At 39.8% G+C, this 18,724-nt stretch overlaps 2 protein-coding genes across 2 annotated transcripts in view; both read right to left on the reverse strand.

The window, feature by feature from the left end:
* Positions 1-1,640: 1,640 nt before the first annotated feature.
* mnd1 (meiotic nuclear divisions 1 homolog (S. cerevisiae)) lies at positions 1,641-18,456 on the reverse strand. Its single transcript, XM_047365775.1, has 8 exons — positions 18,300-18,456; positions 15,713-15,778; positions 14,524-14,581; positions 11,367-11,515; positions 9,759-9,833; positions 9,505-9,619; positions 5,760-5,804; positions 1,641-2,484 (listed from the first exon to the last, which is right to left on the reverse strand). The coding sequence occupies exons 1-8, from the start codon at positions 18,300-18,302 to the stop codon at positions 2,378-2,380; spliced, it is 618 nt and encodes a 205-aa protein (XP_047221731.1). The 5' UTR covers positions 18,303-18,456; the 3' UTR covers positions 1,641-2,377.
* Positions 14,524-18,724, reverse strand: part of trim2a (tripartite motif containing 2a) — a 37,930-nt gene continuing 33,729 nt past the window's right edge. The window contains exons 12-13 of the transcript XR_007038328.1: positions 15,713-15,778; positions 14,524-14,581 (exon numbers count right to left, since the gene is read on the reverse strand). The gene's annotated coding sequence lies outside the window, so the exon portion shown is untranslated. The remainder of the gene's footprint in view (positions 14,582-15,712; positions 15,779-18,724) is intronic.

The raw sequence follows: 18,724 nt of genomic DNA on the forward strand, positions 1-18,724 counted from the left end.
GAGGTGACAGTGGAGAGAAATTACTTCCTCTCAACAGGAGGAAGCCTCTAGCAGAACCAGAACCATGACAGTCCATTTTCTTCCACCTATGTGGGGTTAGGACATAAAAAAGGGGAACCAGTGAGACTAACAAAAACGACACAGCTTCACATTCCCGTTTTGTACCTATACCATTTTGTTACTTCCTACTTCTATTTTATACCGACTGCATAAAATACTGTTTGTTTCTTTGAAGTTAGGTAGTTTCATGAATTAAGATAAATGGTAATAGAAATGCCCAAATCTCAATTTTTGCTACTGTATTTCCAGGTATTTTGGTTTTGATCCCTGTTGGAGCCTGTCGATGCTTATAAAATATAACAGATTAGGATTTCTTATCAAACCAACCTGCTGGTATATATTCATTGGCATTAAATAAATACATTTTCTTAGAATATAGAAAAAACTTGAAGTGGTTGGTTGTCAAAGCAGGTATAAAACCCCCTGGCAGGTAAAATTTAAAGCCTGACCAGCAACCCTTACAAGATGTAGGACAACATATTTTTGCTCAGTGCAAAACAAATATAAATGAAAATCATATAAAAAAAAACACATCTAAAATCTTCCTCAATTGCAATTATTTCTCTCACAATACAAAATATTTGTACACTACATAAGTATACACTTATGTGTAATATTTAGCATTTTATTGCTTTGGACAAAACGTGTTTGTCTTCGTAAAGCCTGATTAACGAGCCTTAACAATTTAATAATTGCTGCGAGGAACCAGTTGCTTTTGTCTTTGTCCAAATACTTAAGAAGTCTTCAGGGAACCAAGGCAGAGGCTAACTGGTCTTTGCCAAAACAAGCCGCAGTTAATAGCTCACTCAAACTCCACCATCTCTAATGAAGTGTTGACAGGCAGCATGCCATGTGAATAAACCATGGTAGGGACAGGTTGGACAAGTACCTGCATGAACCAACTTTTCACACATGTGGGTGTGTCAGTGCTCTTAAAAATGGAGTACATTTCCCCCCCCCCCCCCCCCCATCAGCTGTAATAGCATCGCTGCAGTCTGCAGTAGACAAAACTAACTGGACATTGAGCCTTGCCAGAAAGAGTATGCACAGTTTAAGAACATTGATGACCAACTGCAGTGCTTTTGCCACTGCAAATACAAAAATAAAGTGTACTAAACTTGTTTAAGATGAAGGAGGAGCTGGAGCCAATCCCAGCTGTTATCAGGTGGGTTACACCCGGGTTGCGCTGCCAACCCATCACAAGATCAACACAGTCACTCCCATAGGTCCTCTAAAAAAAAAAAAAGAAACATTAACAAATTTACCTAATATGGAGGTCTTATTACCAGAGAGAAAATCTAAGAAGATGAGGGGGAAAAATAAAAAGATGCGAACTTTACAAAAAACCGGAGGCAGCTTTAACCAACACGGTGCTGTGCCGCCCGCACATGGCACATTTGAGATTTAAATCAGCCGACCAAGACATATCAACTAGGTCAGATGAGTAAACGCGGAACAACCAAATACCTGTTTTGCATTTGTTTAAACAGAAAGCGAAGAGAGGAAACAGGGCAACAGTCATTTTAGACATTGTAAGACAAATTAGTTCTTTTTGTACATACAGAAAGTAAATGTGCAGCTTTAGTGGAAGAAAAGCTTTAATGATAGATTTTGCATAGACATAAAACAGAAGGCTTGGTGTAGAAAAAAACAAAAGAATATCCAAACATTAAACACCAACAACCTCAACTTGTACCAGAACTGCAAAACTAAGACTCAAATTTATTTGCAATAAAAATATCTTTATTGCACCTAAAAAAGTAAATATTTACAAAACTATTCCCTAACCCTGTCTTCAACATTTTACTCTAACATTCATTCCAGTGCACTAAATCAATGCTGCCTGATGGTGAAAAAGGATGGAAAATCTAGAAGAAAAAAGGACCCCAGTACTTGACCCTAAACCATCTGTATAAAACATAAATGCTTAAATTGGAGATACAGATGCACTGAATGTTGATTCGTTTCCATCGTCGGCTTGGAGGTCTCAGTTTTCATTCAAACAGGTGTCCAAGAAGTCAGTCTGCTTACTTGTGTTTATGTCAGGACCCCCCGCCAACCCTCAGCCACTAATGCTTGGCTCGGTCTCTTCTCCAGTTGCACCTAAAACATCTCTGCTGATAAAGTCCATCTGGGTTGGCAAACTCACCAATCATCCCTCTTCAAGCTATAAAAACAAACTGAATCCTGATGCATTTATCTTCGCTCCAGGGAACAAAACAGAAACTCGAAATGAAGATGCCAGGAAACCAGGGTTCAAACAGAGAGCTTTAACAAACATTTCTTTGCCCTTTTGGTTCCATGGAAGATGTCCTGATCAGTCCATGTAGTCAAAGTCCTCAGGGATGCCAAAGGCCTTGTCGATGCGGCCGTCATCGAAAGAAAACTTCTTTTTTGTCCAAGACTTGATGGCAAAAACATTGTCTAAAAGCAAAAAAAAAAAAAAAAAAAAAAATCAATACTAAATAATAAAGTATGCAGAAGTACAATATCCTGTGCAGTGTTACACATTAAAGCAGAGTCGATTACAAAACAGGAGGAAACTCATGGAAACTCCACAAAACCCTCTGTTTCCATTTCTGTCAGCGTCAAGGTTTTGGCTGAAGAATAAACAACTTTCAGAGAACAGAAAACTACTCTTAGATCTTAGGATCTGCAGCACCTGGGACACATTTGACCAATTAGGGCAAACCCGATCTTTGCAACAAACAATGTAAATGAGATTCTCTAAAATTGCAAAGCAACAGTGGAAAACCACAACAGTGAGGCAACATGCAAAGGTTGGACAATGAAACACCTGTCATTTTAGTGTGGGAGGTTTCATGGCTAAATTGGACCAGCCTGGTAGCCAGTCTTCATTGATTGCACATTGCACCAGTAAGAGCAGAGTGTGAAGGTTCAATTAGCAGGGTAAGAGCACAGTTTTCCTCAAAATATTGAAATGCACACAATATTATGGGTGACATACCAGAGTTCAAAAGAGGACAAATTCTTGGTGCACGTCTTGCTGGCGCATCTGTGACCAAGACAGCAAGTCTTTGTGATGTATCAAGAGCCACGGTATCCAGGGTAATGTCAGCATACCACCAAGAAGGACGAACCACATCCAACAGGATTAACTGTGGACGCAAGAGGAAACTGTCTGAAAGGGATGTTCAGGTGCTAACCCGGATTGTATCCAAAAAACACAAAACCACGGCAGCCCAAATCACGGCAGAATTAATTGTGCACCTCAACTCCTGTTTTCCCCACATCCGGGAGAGTTACGGTGTGGAGAAGCCCCAAAGAAGCGTACCACCCAGACTGTTGCATGACCAGAGTGAAGCATGGGGGTGGATCGGTGATGGTTTGGGCTGCCATATCATGGCATTCCCTTGGCCCAATACTTGTGCTAGATGGGCGCGTCACTGCCAAGGACTACCGAACCATTCTTGAGGACCATGTGCATCCAATGGTTCAAATATTGTATCCTGAAGGTGGTGCCGTGTATCAGGATGACAATGCACCAATACACACAGCAAGACTGGTGAATGATTGGTTTGATGAACATGAAAGTGAAGTTGAACATCTCCCATGGCCTGCACAGTCACCAGATCTAAATATTATTGAGCCACTTTGGGGTGTTTTGGAGGAGCGAGTCAGGAAACGTTTTCCTCCACCAGTATCACGTAGTGACCTGGCCACTATCCTGCAAGAAGAATGGCTTAAAATCCCTCTGACCACTGTGCAGGACTTGTATATGTCATTCTCAAGACGAATTGACGCTGTATTGGCCGCAAAAGGAGGCCCTACACCATACTAATAAATTATTGTGGTCTAAAACCAGGTGTTTCGGTTTCATTGTCCAACCCCTGTAGGTGAAATACTAGCTGGTAAGTCCTTTTTGGAAGTGAAGGATGAGATTATCTGAACAGCCATAAATTTAATAAGGACTAAAATATGGAAAATTACTCTGATGCATTTGCACAAAAAAAAGATATTTTAGGTGGGCATCTGTGAAGTGTTTAGGAGCCATCAGCATCTTACATGCAGTTATATGCTCTCTGGGGTCTCAGTTTGGAGAAACAAAAATAAATGTTGAGATTGGAATGTCAAGCTAGCAGCTAGTCAGAGTGGGGCAAAGACCAAAGTGAATTTCTGCTATCTTAAAACAAAAGAACAAAAAACGTTTTAACATCAGCTGGTACAAACCATTAAGCAAGAACACATCCTAGATCTGAATGAATGAAATATTCTCATTGAATACTTTGTTCTGTACAAAGTTGAATGTGCTGACAACAAAATCACACAAAAATCATCAATGGAAATCAAATTTATTAACCAATGGAGGCCTGGATTTGGAGTCACACACAAAATTAAAGTGGAAAAACACACTAGAGGCTGATCCAACTTTGATGTAATGTCCTTAAAACAAGTCAAAATGAGGCTCAGTATTGTGTGTGACCTCCACGTGTCTGTATGACCTCCCTACAACGCCTGGACATGCTCCTGATGAGACGGAGGATGGTCTCCTGAGGGATCTCCTCCCAGACCTGGACTAAAGCATCCACCAACTCCTGGACAGTCTGTGGTGCAACGTGACGTTGGTGGATGGAGCGAGACATGATGTCCCAGATGTGCTCAATCGGATTCAGGTCTGGGGAACGGACGGGCCAGTCCATAGCTTCAATGTCTTCATCTTGCAGGAACTGCTGACACACTCCAGCCACATGAGGTCTAGCATTGTCCTGCATTAGGAGGAACCCAGGGCCAACCGCACCAGCATATGGTCTCACAAGGGGTCTGAGGATCTCATCTCAGTACCTAATGACAGTCCGGCTACCTCTGGCGAGCACATGGAGGGCCATGCGACCCTCCAAAGAAATGCCACCCCACACCATTGTTGACCCACTGCCAAACCGGTCATGCTGAAGGATGTTGCAGGCAGCAGATCGCTCTCCACGGTGTCTCCAGACTCTGTCACGTCTGTCACATGTGCTCAGTGTGAACCTGCTTTCATCTGTGAAGACCACAGGGCACCAGTGGCGAATTTTCCAATCCTGGTGTTCTCTGGCAAATGCCAAGCGTCCTGCACGGTGTTGGGCTGTGAGTACAACGCCCATTTGTGGAGATCGGGCCCTCATACCATCCTCATGGAGTCGGTTTCTAACCGTTTGTGCAGACACATGCACATTTGTGGCCTGCTGGAGGTCATTTTGCAGGGCTCTGGCAGTGCTCCTCCTGTTCCTCCTTGCACAAAGGTGGAGGTAGTGGTCCTGCTGCTGGGTTGTTGCCCTCCTACGGCCTCCTCCACATCTCCTGGTGTACTGGCCTGTCTCCTGGTAGCGCCTCCAGGCTCTGGACACTACGCTGACAGACACAGCAAACCTTCTTGCCACAGCTCACATTGATGTGCCATCCTGGATGAGCTGCACTACCTGAGCCACTTGTGTGGGTTGTAGAGTCCGTCTCATGCTACCACGAGTGTGAAAGCACCACCAACATTCAAAAGTGACCAAAACATCAGCCAGAAAGAATAGGTAGTGAGAAGTGGTCTGTGGTCCCCACCTGCAGAACCACTCCTTTATTGTCAATCAGTGTTGCTTCCTAAGTGGACAGTTTGATTTCACATAAGTTTGATTTACTTGGAGTTATATTGAGTTGTTTAAGTGTTCCCTTTATTTTTTTAAGCAGTGTATATATATATCTCAAGAACGTACCTGTCCATCTAGACACAGCTTCTTTTGCCACAACATTCGACTTTCCTGCAAGACACATTTTGTAATCAGCATTTGCATCCCATTGTTTAAAGTTTATCCTGTGACACAATAAGATGCAGATATGATTGAGAAGAAGCAAAGAAAGAACAAGACTTTCAAAAAGATGCTTATAATTAACATTTATTAAAATAAATCACTGTGTAATAAGAAACACTGAGAAGAGCTACGAGTCAAACAGAACTAATTTCTATGGTTTAGCCAGACAGTGATGTAAACTACTCATCCTCTGCTGCTGAGGTCTTGAATGTAACTCTGACTGGATCTGAAACTTATCCAATGAGCTCAGAAAGTACAGAGCTCTATATTTAAATGACTAGCTAAAAAAAAACAAAATAACTTTGACCAGTAATTACTTTAGTTTCTTTCATTTACGACGACTAGTAAAGTTTTAGAGCCAAAGCTATGATATCGGACTTTCACAGTAGGTGGTGCACATTGTTTGAGTCCAGGAAAACCGTAAGTGGACTCCTGGCAACATAACATCAACCTCTAATATACCTGGACATTTTCTTCCTGTCAAATGAGCATTTCTCTGTTTTACAGACACAACGTGCACTGACTGGAAAAAAGGAAAATCAAAAACATTGTTGCTCCAAACTTGTGATTTAATAATAACAACATAAATCAAACAACGAGGTTTAAATTATGTCCAACTGCATAAGAAAATAAAGGTTACAGTCAGGGTTCTTAAAAATCTTCAAAGTCGATACTTTTCCAGACTCAAACACATAAAACATGTACCTAATTGTGTTTCATTAACTCTTCCACAAATCATGAAACAACTGTCGGCTTCCAATTCAACAGTATGGTAAAGGCCCATTTCACAGCTTATTATCATCTGGACAAGTTTAGATCAGCTCTGTAGCACAGACTTGTCCAATCTGGACTGGATTATCCTACACTAAACACAGATACATTAAAGCAGAGTTTGTGTGGTCTGGGATGTCTTTATTTTATCTTACCCAGACCCGGTTTGAGAACTACCAGTCCAGTTTAAAGTCCTTTTCTAAGAAAAGCAGTGAAATTGCCCCTTTCTTTGATTATCTGTAGGTTTGGTCAATAAGTGGAAAAAACAAATCAATCAACGAGGCTGACGAAACTTAATTTAAAGCTAAAGAACATAATCTACACTTAAAGAGACATAAAAACCTAAACTTTTAGAAATTCTATTTTTTTCCTTATTTTAGACAATTAGATAATGTAGAAAACCAGGAAATCCTAACATTCCTTCAATTCTATTTTTTTTTCTCCCTACATATCCAGAATTGTGATAGAAATCAAGTTTCCTACTTTGCTTGTGCAGATATATTTATAGGTAGGCTGCTGTGATTTATGAGCGTTTTAGGGATGTTTAACCCTACTGTTAGCCCACAGCAGTTTATTGGTAACTATGGGCGTGGTAGCCACTGTCAACAACGAAACCTGATGAATCCCACTCTTCTGCACACACCCGTTAATTTGTTTTAGGACAAATATAAAACGCTTTTACTAATACTAGCTGGTAAAAGCACCACGCCCTCCCAGTAACAAAGACAAAAATCTCACCTGTTACTACAGCAGTTTACAGGTATATGTGGGTGTGGTAGCATGGATCCAACACGTATTTTTAAGCTGCATGAGTGTGACTTTGTTTGCCTGGTTGTCTTGGGGATTCTGGGAGAATAGTGATGCATGTGGGCTATTTTTTAAAACACTGAATGAAATTAAAATTACAATTAGTCCAGAAGAAAGTCAGCAACGTGGTTCTGGCTTCGTGTAAGTAATCCTCTGATGTTCCCTGAAACTGAGTAGCATGCCTCCAGTTGGCTTTCTCTGCAGGTACAGGTGTGCCCTGCAAGTTCAATCAGACCCCCTCTGCAGGAGACACAACATAATTTGATACTCAGCACCCAGCTACACGCTGCTGTCTTCTGAGTGGAGATGGTTATCTGTAAAAAAGCTGTGTGTGTGTGTTTGTGTTGTGAAAGAGAGGGAAATCAGACTCGAAGGGGTGTGGGGACAGATTAATGAAGACAAGAAGCAAATATCGTCCTCTGTGTCAAGCTGTTTGTGTTTGGTATTAGATTGTAACGCATGTATTTATGATTATATTATTTAAAAATGCAGCAGTATGGAATTTCAGGATGAGTTGTCATTGTACTATTAAAGCAGAACACGTATATTTTAAAATTACCAGTGAAAGACCTTATTTTTCCACCAGTTTACTTTAAGGTCGACTTTTGACCAATTCTGATTGCATTTTCTGGAACACATAAAAAAGATACTTAATTAAATAACTTTTTTTAAATATATAAATAGTGCGATTTGTTTTAGTTTTCAGCTTATTTTTATTGAGGGTCTTAGCTGCTGGTAACTCATCACAGCCGATCTAGTAAAAACTGTCCGATTCAGTTCTCTGGCTGGATTATTGGTGCATCGCTAGAAAAAAAACAAAGTACCTCCTATCTGCTTCAATGGGAATTAAGAGAGCAAGTAAAAGGCAGGTTCTGAAACTCACATCCGTGTACCTTAGCCAAGCAAATGTCCGTTAATTGAAGCACAGTGGAGGAGAGTTGATGATCTGGGCTGGTTTCGCAGCTGCTGTATCTGAGCACCTTTTAGTCATGGGAAATATTCTGTTTTATAAATAAAGGTTTCCCCAAAGCGGTTCTTACAACAGAATAATATACACTACAAACAATAGAACAATATAACACACTAACCCCTAACCCTTTATAACAGAGTGGGAGAAAAATGGTGAAATTATTGCAATACAGAAAAGCCGAGACCTCAACTCGCTAAAATGCTTTGGTACGCTTCCGTGAATAAAACAACATTTTTATTTCAAATATAAAATCAGTGAAATATCCTTGCAGCCAGAGATCAAAATAAGCTAATTTAGACTTGATGGGCTCTGAATGGTGATCAGCCAGTCAAATATAGAACAACCTGCCCCCCTCAATCGTTAGATCTATAAAAACTAAGTACTCCTATTAACTTCAGTCATTCTTCTCACCAAGCAGCTATTTTTGAGTCTGTTAAAAATCAGGGACAAAGATCAGGGACATATGCAAAACAGAATCAATCAAAATCGGAATCAGCGGGTCAGACCTGAAACAAAAGCAGGAGCTGGCACTGGCCTAGAAAAAACCTGACCAGTGGATGTCTGCATTTCCATGCATATGAATGCAGAAGATAGAAAAGAACAGGAGAACTGAGTGTAGACATAATGCAGGGCTGGCGCAACATTAGGATCTGTCAGTAAACAGCCCAGATAGTTTTATTACACCATACATGTCACAAGGGTACATTAGGAAACTCAGTTCTTGTAACACAGCAGACACACCTGACGGCTGTCATCAGTATCTGGCTTGTTTAGGTCAAGGTGAGATTCTTAACAGACAGAAGGGTGTGTATGAATGCTGTAGGGGGACATGTTGTGAGAAGTTGCTGCTGAACAGACATGTATATGTCTTGATGAGGCTGATGGTGTCAGTAAGGTGCGGAGTTGTCTTGAATATATATCAGATCTGTCTGAAGGCTTAAGGGATTTTTTCCCTCATTGGGAATCATTGTTTAACAAAATGATCATCATGAGCTCAAACAGAACAAAAATCAAGATGTCCTAAAATATCTGACTTTAAAAGTTCACTTTTTTTTTTTTACAGATTTAAACATTTGAGTTGATGTGGAAGAATATACTCACTCATTTCTTCAATGACGTCTGGGTCACATTCGCGGTACTTCTCCAGCTCGGCCTGCAGCTGCGTCCGCTCGTCTCTCAGAGACTGTAGCTCCTTTAGCAGAGAGCTTCTTTCTTTCTACACACACACACACACACACACACACACACACACACACACACACACACACACACAAACACACACACACACATTGCATCTTAGACTGATTCTTATGCAGCAAAAACATGATTACTGTTTGAATTTCTGTGTTTCTTACTGTATCTTCACGTCCCACTTTTGCCTTTTCAATCGCTTTCTCCAGAGACAATTTTCGCTGCTTTGCGTCAGAAACCTGGAAAAGGAAAACAACATCAGGGTTCCTAAACAGTCCTGAAAAGTCTGGAAAATTTTGTGAATTGGATTTCAGTATTTCCAAGTCTGAATAAATATAGAAAAAAAAGACTGACAATTTTTCTGCATTTTCTTAATTTGTTCTGTGTCCTTTATTAACAATAATAAATGTCTATATTTCCAATGATATAAGTCGACCCATACAGATAAAAACATTATAAATTGTTTTTTAAATAAAAGACGCAAAGAAAACACTCATCCACCCGACCACCCATCCATCCATCCATCAGTCAGACCATCTGTTCATCCTTCAATTCATCCACTTGGTTTTCCAACATCCGTCTCTAAATTAATGCCTCTGTCCGTCCAGCCATCCATTCTTTTGACTAGCTTTCCTTAAAGTCTGTGTGTTTTCCAGGTTCCATCTAGAGGCCTGAGCTTAAAAGATTAAGTCTGGGTTTTAGATTTTTTTTTGAATTTTCACAAAAATATGGAATTCTGTCTTTGAAAATGCAAAGGATCCCTTTACAACTCGTTATTACATTTAGTAAACAACTAAGGCCCTCCTGGCCCGGGATATTAATGCACAACTAAACCAACGTATGCCAACAAGAACCAAATTCTCTGAAAACATCTTCAAGCAATGCATAAAATAAATCAACAAAAGAAACATTTTTCAGTATTTGACTTTAACAACAACACAGCAAGGATTCGGTCTGCGCCGCTGAAAAAGAGTGAAGCCATAAAAGTGATTTTGTATGACAACGCTGCAGCAAATACCATCAGCTAGAAATCATTTTATCCTGACAGAACCAGCTGCTTTCATGCACTGAAGGTTTGAACCAGATAAATGGCTGCTGACATTCTCTGAAGAGTTGCTAACATTGAGCCATCTGTCGCCCAGGCAACCAGAGAGGTCAGGGGTCATCACAGACAACGAGAGCGGAAAGGAGCAGGCAAGTCTTGTGACTAATATGTCTCAATAAACCTCTTGTAAATGAGCAGAAAACAAGAAAATTTCATTTCAAAACTGAAAGAAATAAGTTGAAAATCTATCTTAAACTCTGATGTATTTGCCATTTTTTCTAAAGACTAAAAATACACTTCAGTTTTGGCATTTCAAACCACAGGTAAATCCAGTTAAATTTTGCAGCAATCTACTTTCGGCTTTTCTCCGCAAGCTATTTTTTTTGCATAGCGACCTCTTTACTGTAAACTAATGTTTGCAGCATCCTCCTAAAAAGAAAAAAAGTGACGATGTGTCTGTTGGGCATGGGCATGACTGGAGTTTTGAGCAGAGTACTATAGCGGTATCAATCCCCCACCTGTTGCTGCACACTGCCTGTCAGCAAAAGGGGTACAGAAAAAACTAAATTCTGTTGTTTGGAAATATTTCAGCTAGAGACCGTGGTATATTTACATGAGGTTGTCATATGGAGAGAATCTCATAATGCCCAAGGTCCATTAGAGCACTGTGTTGTACAGTCTGTGGTGTCGATTCTACTGTAAGACTACAAAAACTGTCCGCTCTCACCTGTTTCTGCAGCTCCTCCAGTTTGTGCTTACGAGCATGTAAGGCCTTACTTGGAAAGGCCCAGTAGTAGTTGGATGTGCCGACTCGTTCACAGTCCACCATGTTGTCATCCACCAGGCTTTGAAGCACTTCCTTCACCGTCATCGGAGCTGAAAGCACGGAGGTTAGAGGACAACAATCCATAAATGAACCATTAAAGCGATGCTTTTCTGAGGACTGAATGCTATTTGAGGATTCATGAAAGTACTACAAGCTAAGCCATATTTGCATCTGGCACTGGGATAATATTGTGTTTTTCTGAGGATCTTTACCATCAGATCAAATCAGAGACTCTCTGAACTAAAAACACACACCTGCAGCCAGGCTGCTGGTTTAATACTGGTTTAGAGAGCTTGCTGCATGAGCGGATAAAAAAAGAGCAGCAGTTCCATCTTGAACATTGCTATCAGTGAAATGTAATACTCGCGCACACGTTGCTTTGCTCAGCTGGTTCACTGTAAAACTAAAAACAAAAGCTTATCTGCTGAGAGGAAGTAAAAGAGCAGCAGAAACGAGGCTGGAGAGGAGGATGAAAATGTTAAAAACACACTTTTAAGGCCTTACAAGCTCATCTCTCTGCATCTCTTTCTGATAAGCTACGTTAGGATGCACCATCGGCCTCTTCTCTTTTAATATCTTTTGTGCAGGAAAATGTGTTCGCAGTGCAGATCTCCTGTTGGCCCCCCTCCCCCCTGCACTCCGTAACTACATCACACCTCATGTTTTATCTAGCGTATAATGTCTAGCAGCAGCGTAAAGGAAACATGCCTAACAGGCCAAGTTCTGCTTTTACAGACTAAGAACAGCTCAGACAGCAACATTAAATCCTGGTTGTCATAGCATCCGAACAACGTGCGTGAAGCTGCACAGCTTTCTCACACGGGTAACAAAATAAACTAAATTTTGATTCATTATGCTTGGCCTTTTGCAATCAGACTTTTTTTGCACATAATACGTTTAATAATGTTTAATATTAAAAGTAGAAATAAAATCCCTTCTAGTCCGATTCATTCAAGTCTCTCACTTTAATGAATTATCAACAGGTCCAGAAGGGAAACCCCGGCATCACTCAACCCAGCAACACCTTCCAAGTCATTCTAGAGGATCTCACGGTGTTCCCAGACAGGAAGGGAGCTACAGTTCCTCCAGGGCGTTCTGGTTGTGCCCAAAGGTCTCCTCGCAGTGCGAGAAAACTTCCAAAAACGAGACAGTCAAGAGGCATCCTGATCGGATGCTGGAACCACCCCACCTCAATCCTTTCTATGTGGAGGAGCAGCGGCTTTACTTTAGCTCCCCCAGGATGATGGAGCTCCTCAATGGTCTCTAAGGCTGTTTCCAGCCATCGCATAGAAGGAGCTAATTTTAGCCACTTACATCTGGGATCGCATATCAGACCTAACAGGTCTAATTTTTATCCCAGGTGCCCTTGGTATTATCCCTATAGGTCTGGAAATCGCATCACACAAGTTACCTGGCAGCAACAAACATGGCTAAAAAGAGTTAAATGAGACTACTTCTAAAGGTTTTCAAAGTCTTCAAGGCCAGAAGGTGTCTAGGATATGAAAGTACTTCAAGTTATGCAGTGATAAATGGACTATCTGGACCATCTGTGACATTTCATTACAAACCACAGCTGCACAAGTGCCATGCACCCTGTAAATACAAGGCCAAATATAAATGACCCAGCTCTATTTTACATGTCTAGATTGTTTGTGTAAAAATAAAATGCATGAAAAGAGAAGAAAAGCATCCTCAAGTTACTGACTGAGGTTCAGGCGGGACAAAAAAACGAATATTTGTGGCCTGACTTGATGAAACATGAGGTCAGAGTTCTCTAAAACATCCAAATAAAATGTCTGTGGTATGCTCCTCTATACCTGAGTTGGTTCAACTCAGGCTTTTAAAAATCAGGCATTAGGAAGCTCCAAGTACAAACCAACTATCCCGTTCCAAAAGAAGAGCATCCCACACCCGTCATTCTCTAGAAGGTAAGACCTGGTTTTTTTGGTTTCACAGTCTAGAAAAAAAAGTTTTAAAAATGTACTTGAGTTTATTATTATTATTTTTTTTTATATTGTCTAAATGCTTTAAAGCCTGTTATATAAGATGCGATAGAAAGTCCTGGAGCAAAGTTGCTCCGTGTTCCCCCTTGTCTTGCCTGTTTAGTCTGCTCTCCTAAAATGAAGTTGCAACACTGTTAGTCAAGCAGCAGACTGCAAATTCATTATATAATCAGATAGCTAGACTAATTAACTAGCTAATATCAGCTTGTTAGACTCAGTGTTACTCTGTATAGAGCAGAACAACATAAAGGGATGATATAGCTTATTTTCTACTAAATCTAGCAGCTGCTAAGTCTCTTCCTTCCCTGAATCTTCCACCAGTGTGGAAAGTCAAATCTTTTAAATTCACTTACAGTTTAAGCTGACACCAACTTTAAATTTATTTCACTACTTGTGACTGAAGTACATAAATCGTAATAATCAACATGTTATGCAATATAATCTTAGCAGCATTAGGTATAATGTTACGTTGTTCTTTTCAATAAAAGCAATTCCATCATGTTAAACGTTTTAGTTTGAAATGTTTGCGTTAATACAGTAATGTAGTGAAAGTCTCAGGACATGGACATTGAGAGCTGCTGCCTTCAGGTGAACACCTTAGAGCTTTGGAAAGAACATCGCGAAGGAGAAACAGCTTCTTCGCCCAAACCCGTTTTGCTTGGGAGCAATTAATTGCCCTGCAGGTCTCAGCAGGTGCATGGTCTGTGTTCAAAGAATGCGAACTCCCTTCAACTTATTCACACTACCGGTATTTGTACATTTCGTATTACTGCCACTCGTAAAATGTTACTACTACTTACTGTACTCTTCCTGAACATAATGCTTCCATGTAGGTGAATACAGTAGAACCATGTACACTCCTTCATTCAACAGGACATATGGAGTCCTGCAATCACCCACTTATTCAACATTTTTTATTTTATTTTTTCTTCAGTTTTCTGTTTATATTAATTGTGCTGCCGCAAATGAATGTATTTGTGGATGGAGATAATCTTCTGAATTACTGAGGGGGCTATTATTTAACTGAAGATGAATGAGAATTCATCATTACTCACCAATGCCTTTTGACTTGGGGGCAATCTTCTCAATGTCTTTAAGCTGAAACACGTCTTTCTAGAAAGAGAGCCAAAGAACATGTTTACACTTGGTTTTAATTGTTTTATGCTAGAGGAGGGGAACCATTTAACATCCATCTACATGTGCACCAGTTTATATTTAAGTTTTTGAAAGCCCTCCACACGTTTTGGCACAATTTTACCCAAGGAATTTCCAGGGTCCAAGGTCCTGGACTGGGGGTAATCTGAAAGTCCTACCCTTAGAGCAGGGCTTTGTTTGAAAGTCCTACCCCCAAACAAGGTCCTGGTCTGGGGGTAGGACTTTTAGATTACCCCGGGATTGTTGAGGGGTGGGGTTATGTGCTGAGCAACGATGATTGGTGGACCCTTTCTTGCAGTGTTCTGACGTTCGCTCACCCACCATATTGTTGTTTTCTTCTTTAAGAGTACTTTTTGTGCTCTTTTGAGAATTTTTGCTGATGAAGGCATTCAGCGGGACTTTGACTAGGCAACACGGAATGATAGGGTGTATGCTTTTTGGTCGCCTTCGGCTTGTTTTTACCGCCACCCGTTGGACTGGAGATGTAGTGCAGTTTTCTTCACAACTTCCCCATACATCATCAGGCTGATATAAATAAATTTTCCACAGCCTTTCAGAGCAGCAGACACAGAAACCACACAAATTACCCAATATTCCTTTTACCCGTGTAAAAACAAAATCTGAGGTACATAAATCCCGGGACCTCTGACGGAAAAGGCGCTATTTATACAACTTTAATGCTCTCAGCAAATTCAAAATTCAGTCCTACAATATTATGTTTATTAGATTCAGCTATAGTTTATTTATTAAACACTTACTAACCATATGTTTGATTTAAGTATTTTGAATTAAAATTACAGAAAAAAACAAAAACTTTGAAAATATGTTAAAAATATCTCAGTTAAAGTATCATTTAAATGGAAATGACAAGACAGAGCTGGAAAAAAATGTGTGACAAAAGTTGAAACAATTTGTGAAGTAATTGAAGCTTATACTGAAAATCTAAATTGCACTGGGAAGTGGTAACAACACAAGGCAACACACAGATTTAAATTTGAGTCACTTCCTGTCATTTGCATGAAAAGGGCATTCCAATAGCATTTCATCTACCATAGCTGTTTATTTTACAAGCAATCAAAAACAACTTACAGATTCAAAGAAAATCTCCATCATACGAGTTCTCTTCTCCTCCAAACTGAGTCCTTTCTTCTTTGACTGCAACAGAGAATCAAATGTCACAGGTTGGTCACAACATATTAAGAACCAACGGATTGCTTTCTGTGCAGGACATGCCAGTGGCAAGAACAGCTCTTAATTCAACCTTTGCTTTCCATGCTCAACAGTTAGCTGCATGTCACTCCTCTCAGTTTTGTTTCAAAGCTTCAGAGCATTGAGCAGCAGCACAGGATTCAACAAATACATTTTTAAACATCTTCCCTTGGATCATTTATTTTACCCCCATGGAGACCTGTCACAGAGAACTAAACACAACCCCCTCTAGTGGTGAAAAAGTAGAAGACGTTAAATCCAGGATGCAGTTCTAAAAAAAAAAATCTGAGGCTGAAGTATTTGAAAGCTCGCCCTTAACGAGCTTTCCAACTAAATTTCACGAAAAGATATGATTGTACAAACCTTCCCCAAACTTAAATTCCAGAATAACAAATAAATGGACACACATTATTTGAGGAATTGATAAAAAGCAGATTCAAAGAATAAAGAGCGGCTTAGTTTAGTCACTGCAGGTAAATCGCAGCCCTGAGGCTTAACTCGGTGTGTTAAATTAAGTTTCTGTCAAAATGTGATTCCCTACCAGTTATGGTATGCTGTTACGGCACCGTGTTTATAAACAGAAATTTTATAGCCCCTGCGATAACCTCATGTTGCATTCACATACCTCTTAAATTAGTAAATCAAAGATGGTAATCATGTAATTGTGTGGATGTGTCTACTACCATAAATTTTACTTTGATGCTTGTTAGCAAGCACGTCCCAGATGAATGAACTAATAAACAATGCTAAACTTAGGATAATGGGCGAACATTTAAATTGTTTCTTGTAAACATTGTCTGGGGAGGTTGTGGAACAGCTTCTGATTGGGCGCAGGAAACTGTCTCTTTGGAAACACAAGACTGATAAACAGTCTAACCAACTTGAACTCTGATACTGTGACGCATTACCAGTTATTGACATACTCCATAAAAAAAAAAAAGACAGGCTTATTAAATCGGAATAAATATTTCCTGTTTTAGGCCTGTTTCTATTACTGAAATAATTTCTATTTACAAAATGACTGAATAATGAGCGAGAGAAATTTCATTAGTATTTGGTAGAAGTCTATTTAAAAGTACAGGGTTAGGGTCAAACATTTTTGGTATCCTTCAACAAGCTTCACACACTGGTTTGCTTGAATTTTTTGGCCCATTCCCCCTAACAGAAATGGTGCAACTGAGTCAGTTTTGTAGGCTGCCTTGCTCACACACACCTTTTCACCTCTGCCCAAAAATGTTTTGTGATTGCCACTCTAACACTGAATTTGTTGTCCTCGGTAACTAATTTTGCAGTATGCAAGCTTTAACTTCCTGGTTGAGTCTTGAGATGTTGCTGCAGTATTTCCACACATAGTTATTTTTTCATCAAGGAATCTATTTAATGAAGTGCACTATCCCATCCTGCAGCAAAACGTCCACACATCATGATGCTTGCCACCCCCACACTTAACAGTCAAGATACTTTTCTCAGTCTTTGCAAGCTTTCTCCCTTTTTCTTCCAAATGCAATGATGGTCATGAAGGCCAAACACTTCAGTTTTAAATTATGGTTCCTGTCCCTGTGTGTATTTGCAAGTATTAACCTAGCTCTCTGTTGCTTTTGCAGTAATCACCTTTTCTCCGAGTGGCATTTTCAGCCCATGTAAGCACAGAACCACACTTGTGGAGGTCCACAATTCTCTTCTTGATATCTTCACATATTTATTTATATTTTTCCACAAAAAAAAATCTGTCTTGCCTTGAAATAAATCCGCTGGTTTCCCTCCCTTTAACTCACATTTTGTGAAATAACCAGCTGTATTAGAAGCTGGAGATGTTGCAAATATGCTTAATCTTAACAGACATAAAACTGGGAAAATTTGCCTATTTTAATGATAGAAATTAAACAAATTGTAGTAATAGTATTAAAATGAAGTGAACAACGTCAAATGTTTCAAATCTACAGTTTTAATAATTTGTGACCTGACGAAGAAGCCAAACTACGTACATTTAAACTATAACCAGAACTGAATGTTTAGTGGTTTTTTGGTATACGTCAGAGGTAAATTAAGGTAAGTGCAGTTAGAGCACTCCATTCCGTATGTTTCGTCTTAGTTTCATTTTTCGAAGAACCATCTCCACTACTAGTACTACAATTATCTTGTTTTATTTTGACGATTTAAAATTAGTCCAACGTCAACTTGACGTTGTTTGAGAATTTGCCCCTCACAATATGGCGGAAGGGTTGACGTATCAACAGGCTCATGAGATAAATACGGCGTCAACTCTTCGTTGCATACATTCTCAACGACTTCGACTTTATATGTAGCCCCATAAACTAAAGAGCCGTGTGTCGTTGTCCCTTTTTTGGGTTTGTGAAAGAAGCTTCTACTTCTGCCGAGTTTTAGTTTGTAAGTAACAGGCAGCTGGGTGGCTTAGCCTAGACTTTACCGCGGATTACATATTTAATGTTTAAAAAAAGTTACCTACCATTTTCAGACGGAACTGCACAAGTAACAAGGTTTTAGGCAATTTAATCCCAAAATATTGTTCTTAGTACATCTGTAATCCAAACAAATATGTTGTTTGGGTGGTACTGAATTTCCCGCGGAATTATGTCAGGGGTGAATGCTTCGTTCAAGTCTCCTCGTAAATCCCTATACTTCCTTTTAAGAGGGGCGCAAGACTAATGAATGATTTTGTGAAAAAGGAGTCACTGAAGATTATAACGTAAACAGAAAGCAGCGGAAAATAGCCTTCTTAACTCTGAAAGTTCGCGTATATATCTAGAACACTAATTGAAAGTGATGTATAGTTCATTTCCTGATCGTCTTTGAATGCATCAATTTGATCATCTGATTTAGTGCTGCCCTCTTCTGTATTAAATCGGCAACACTAGAATATAAAAACATGCA

Source organism: Girardinichthys multiradiatus, chromosome 5 (genome assembly GCF_021462225.1).
Source record: "Girardinichthys multiradiatus isolate DD_20200921_A chromosome 5, DD_fGirMul_XY1, whole genome shotgun sequence".
NCBI classification, from domain to species: Eukaryota; Metazoa; Chordata; class Actinopteri; order Cyprinodontiformes; family Goodeidae; genus Girardinichthys; species Girardinichthys multiradiatus.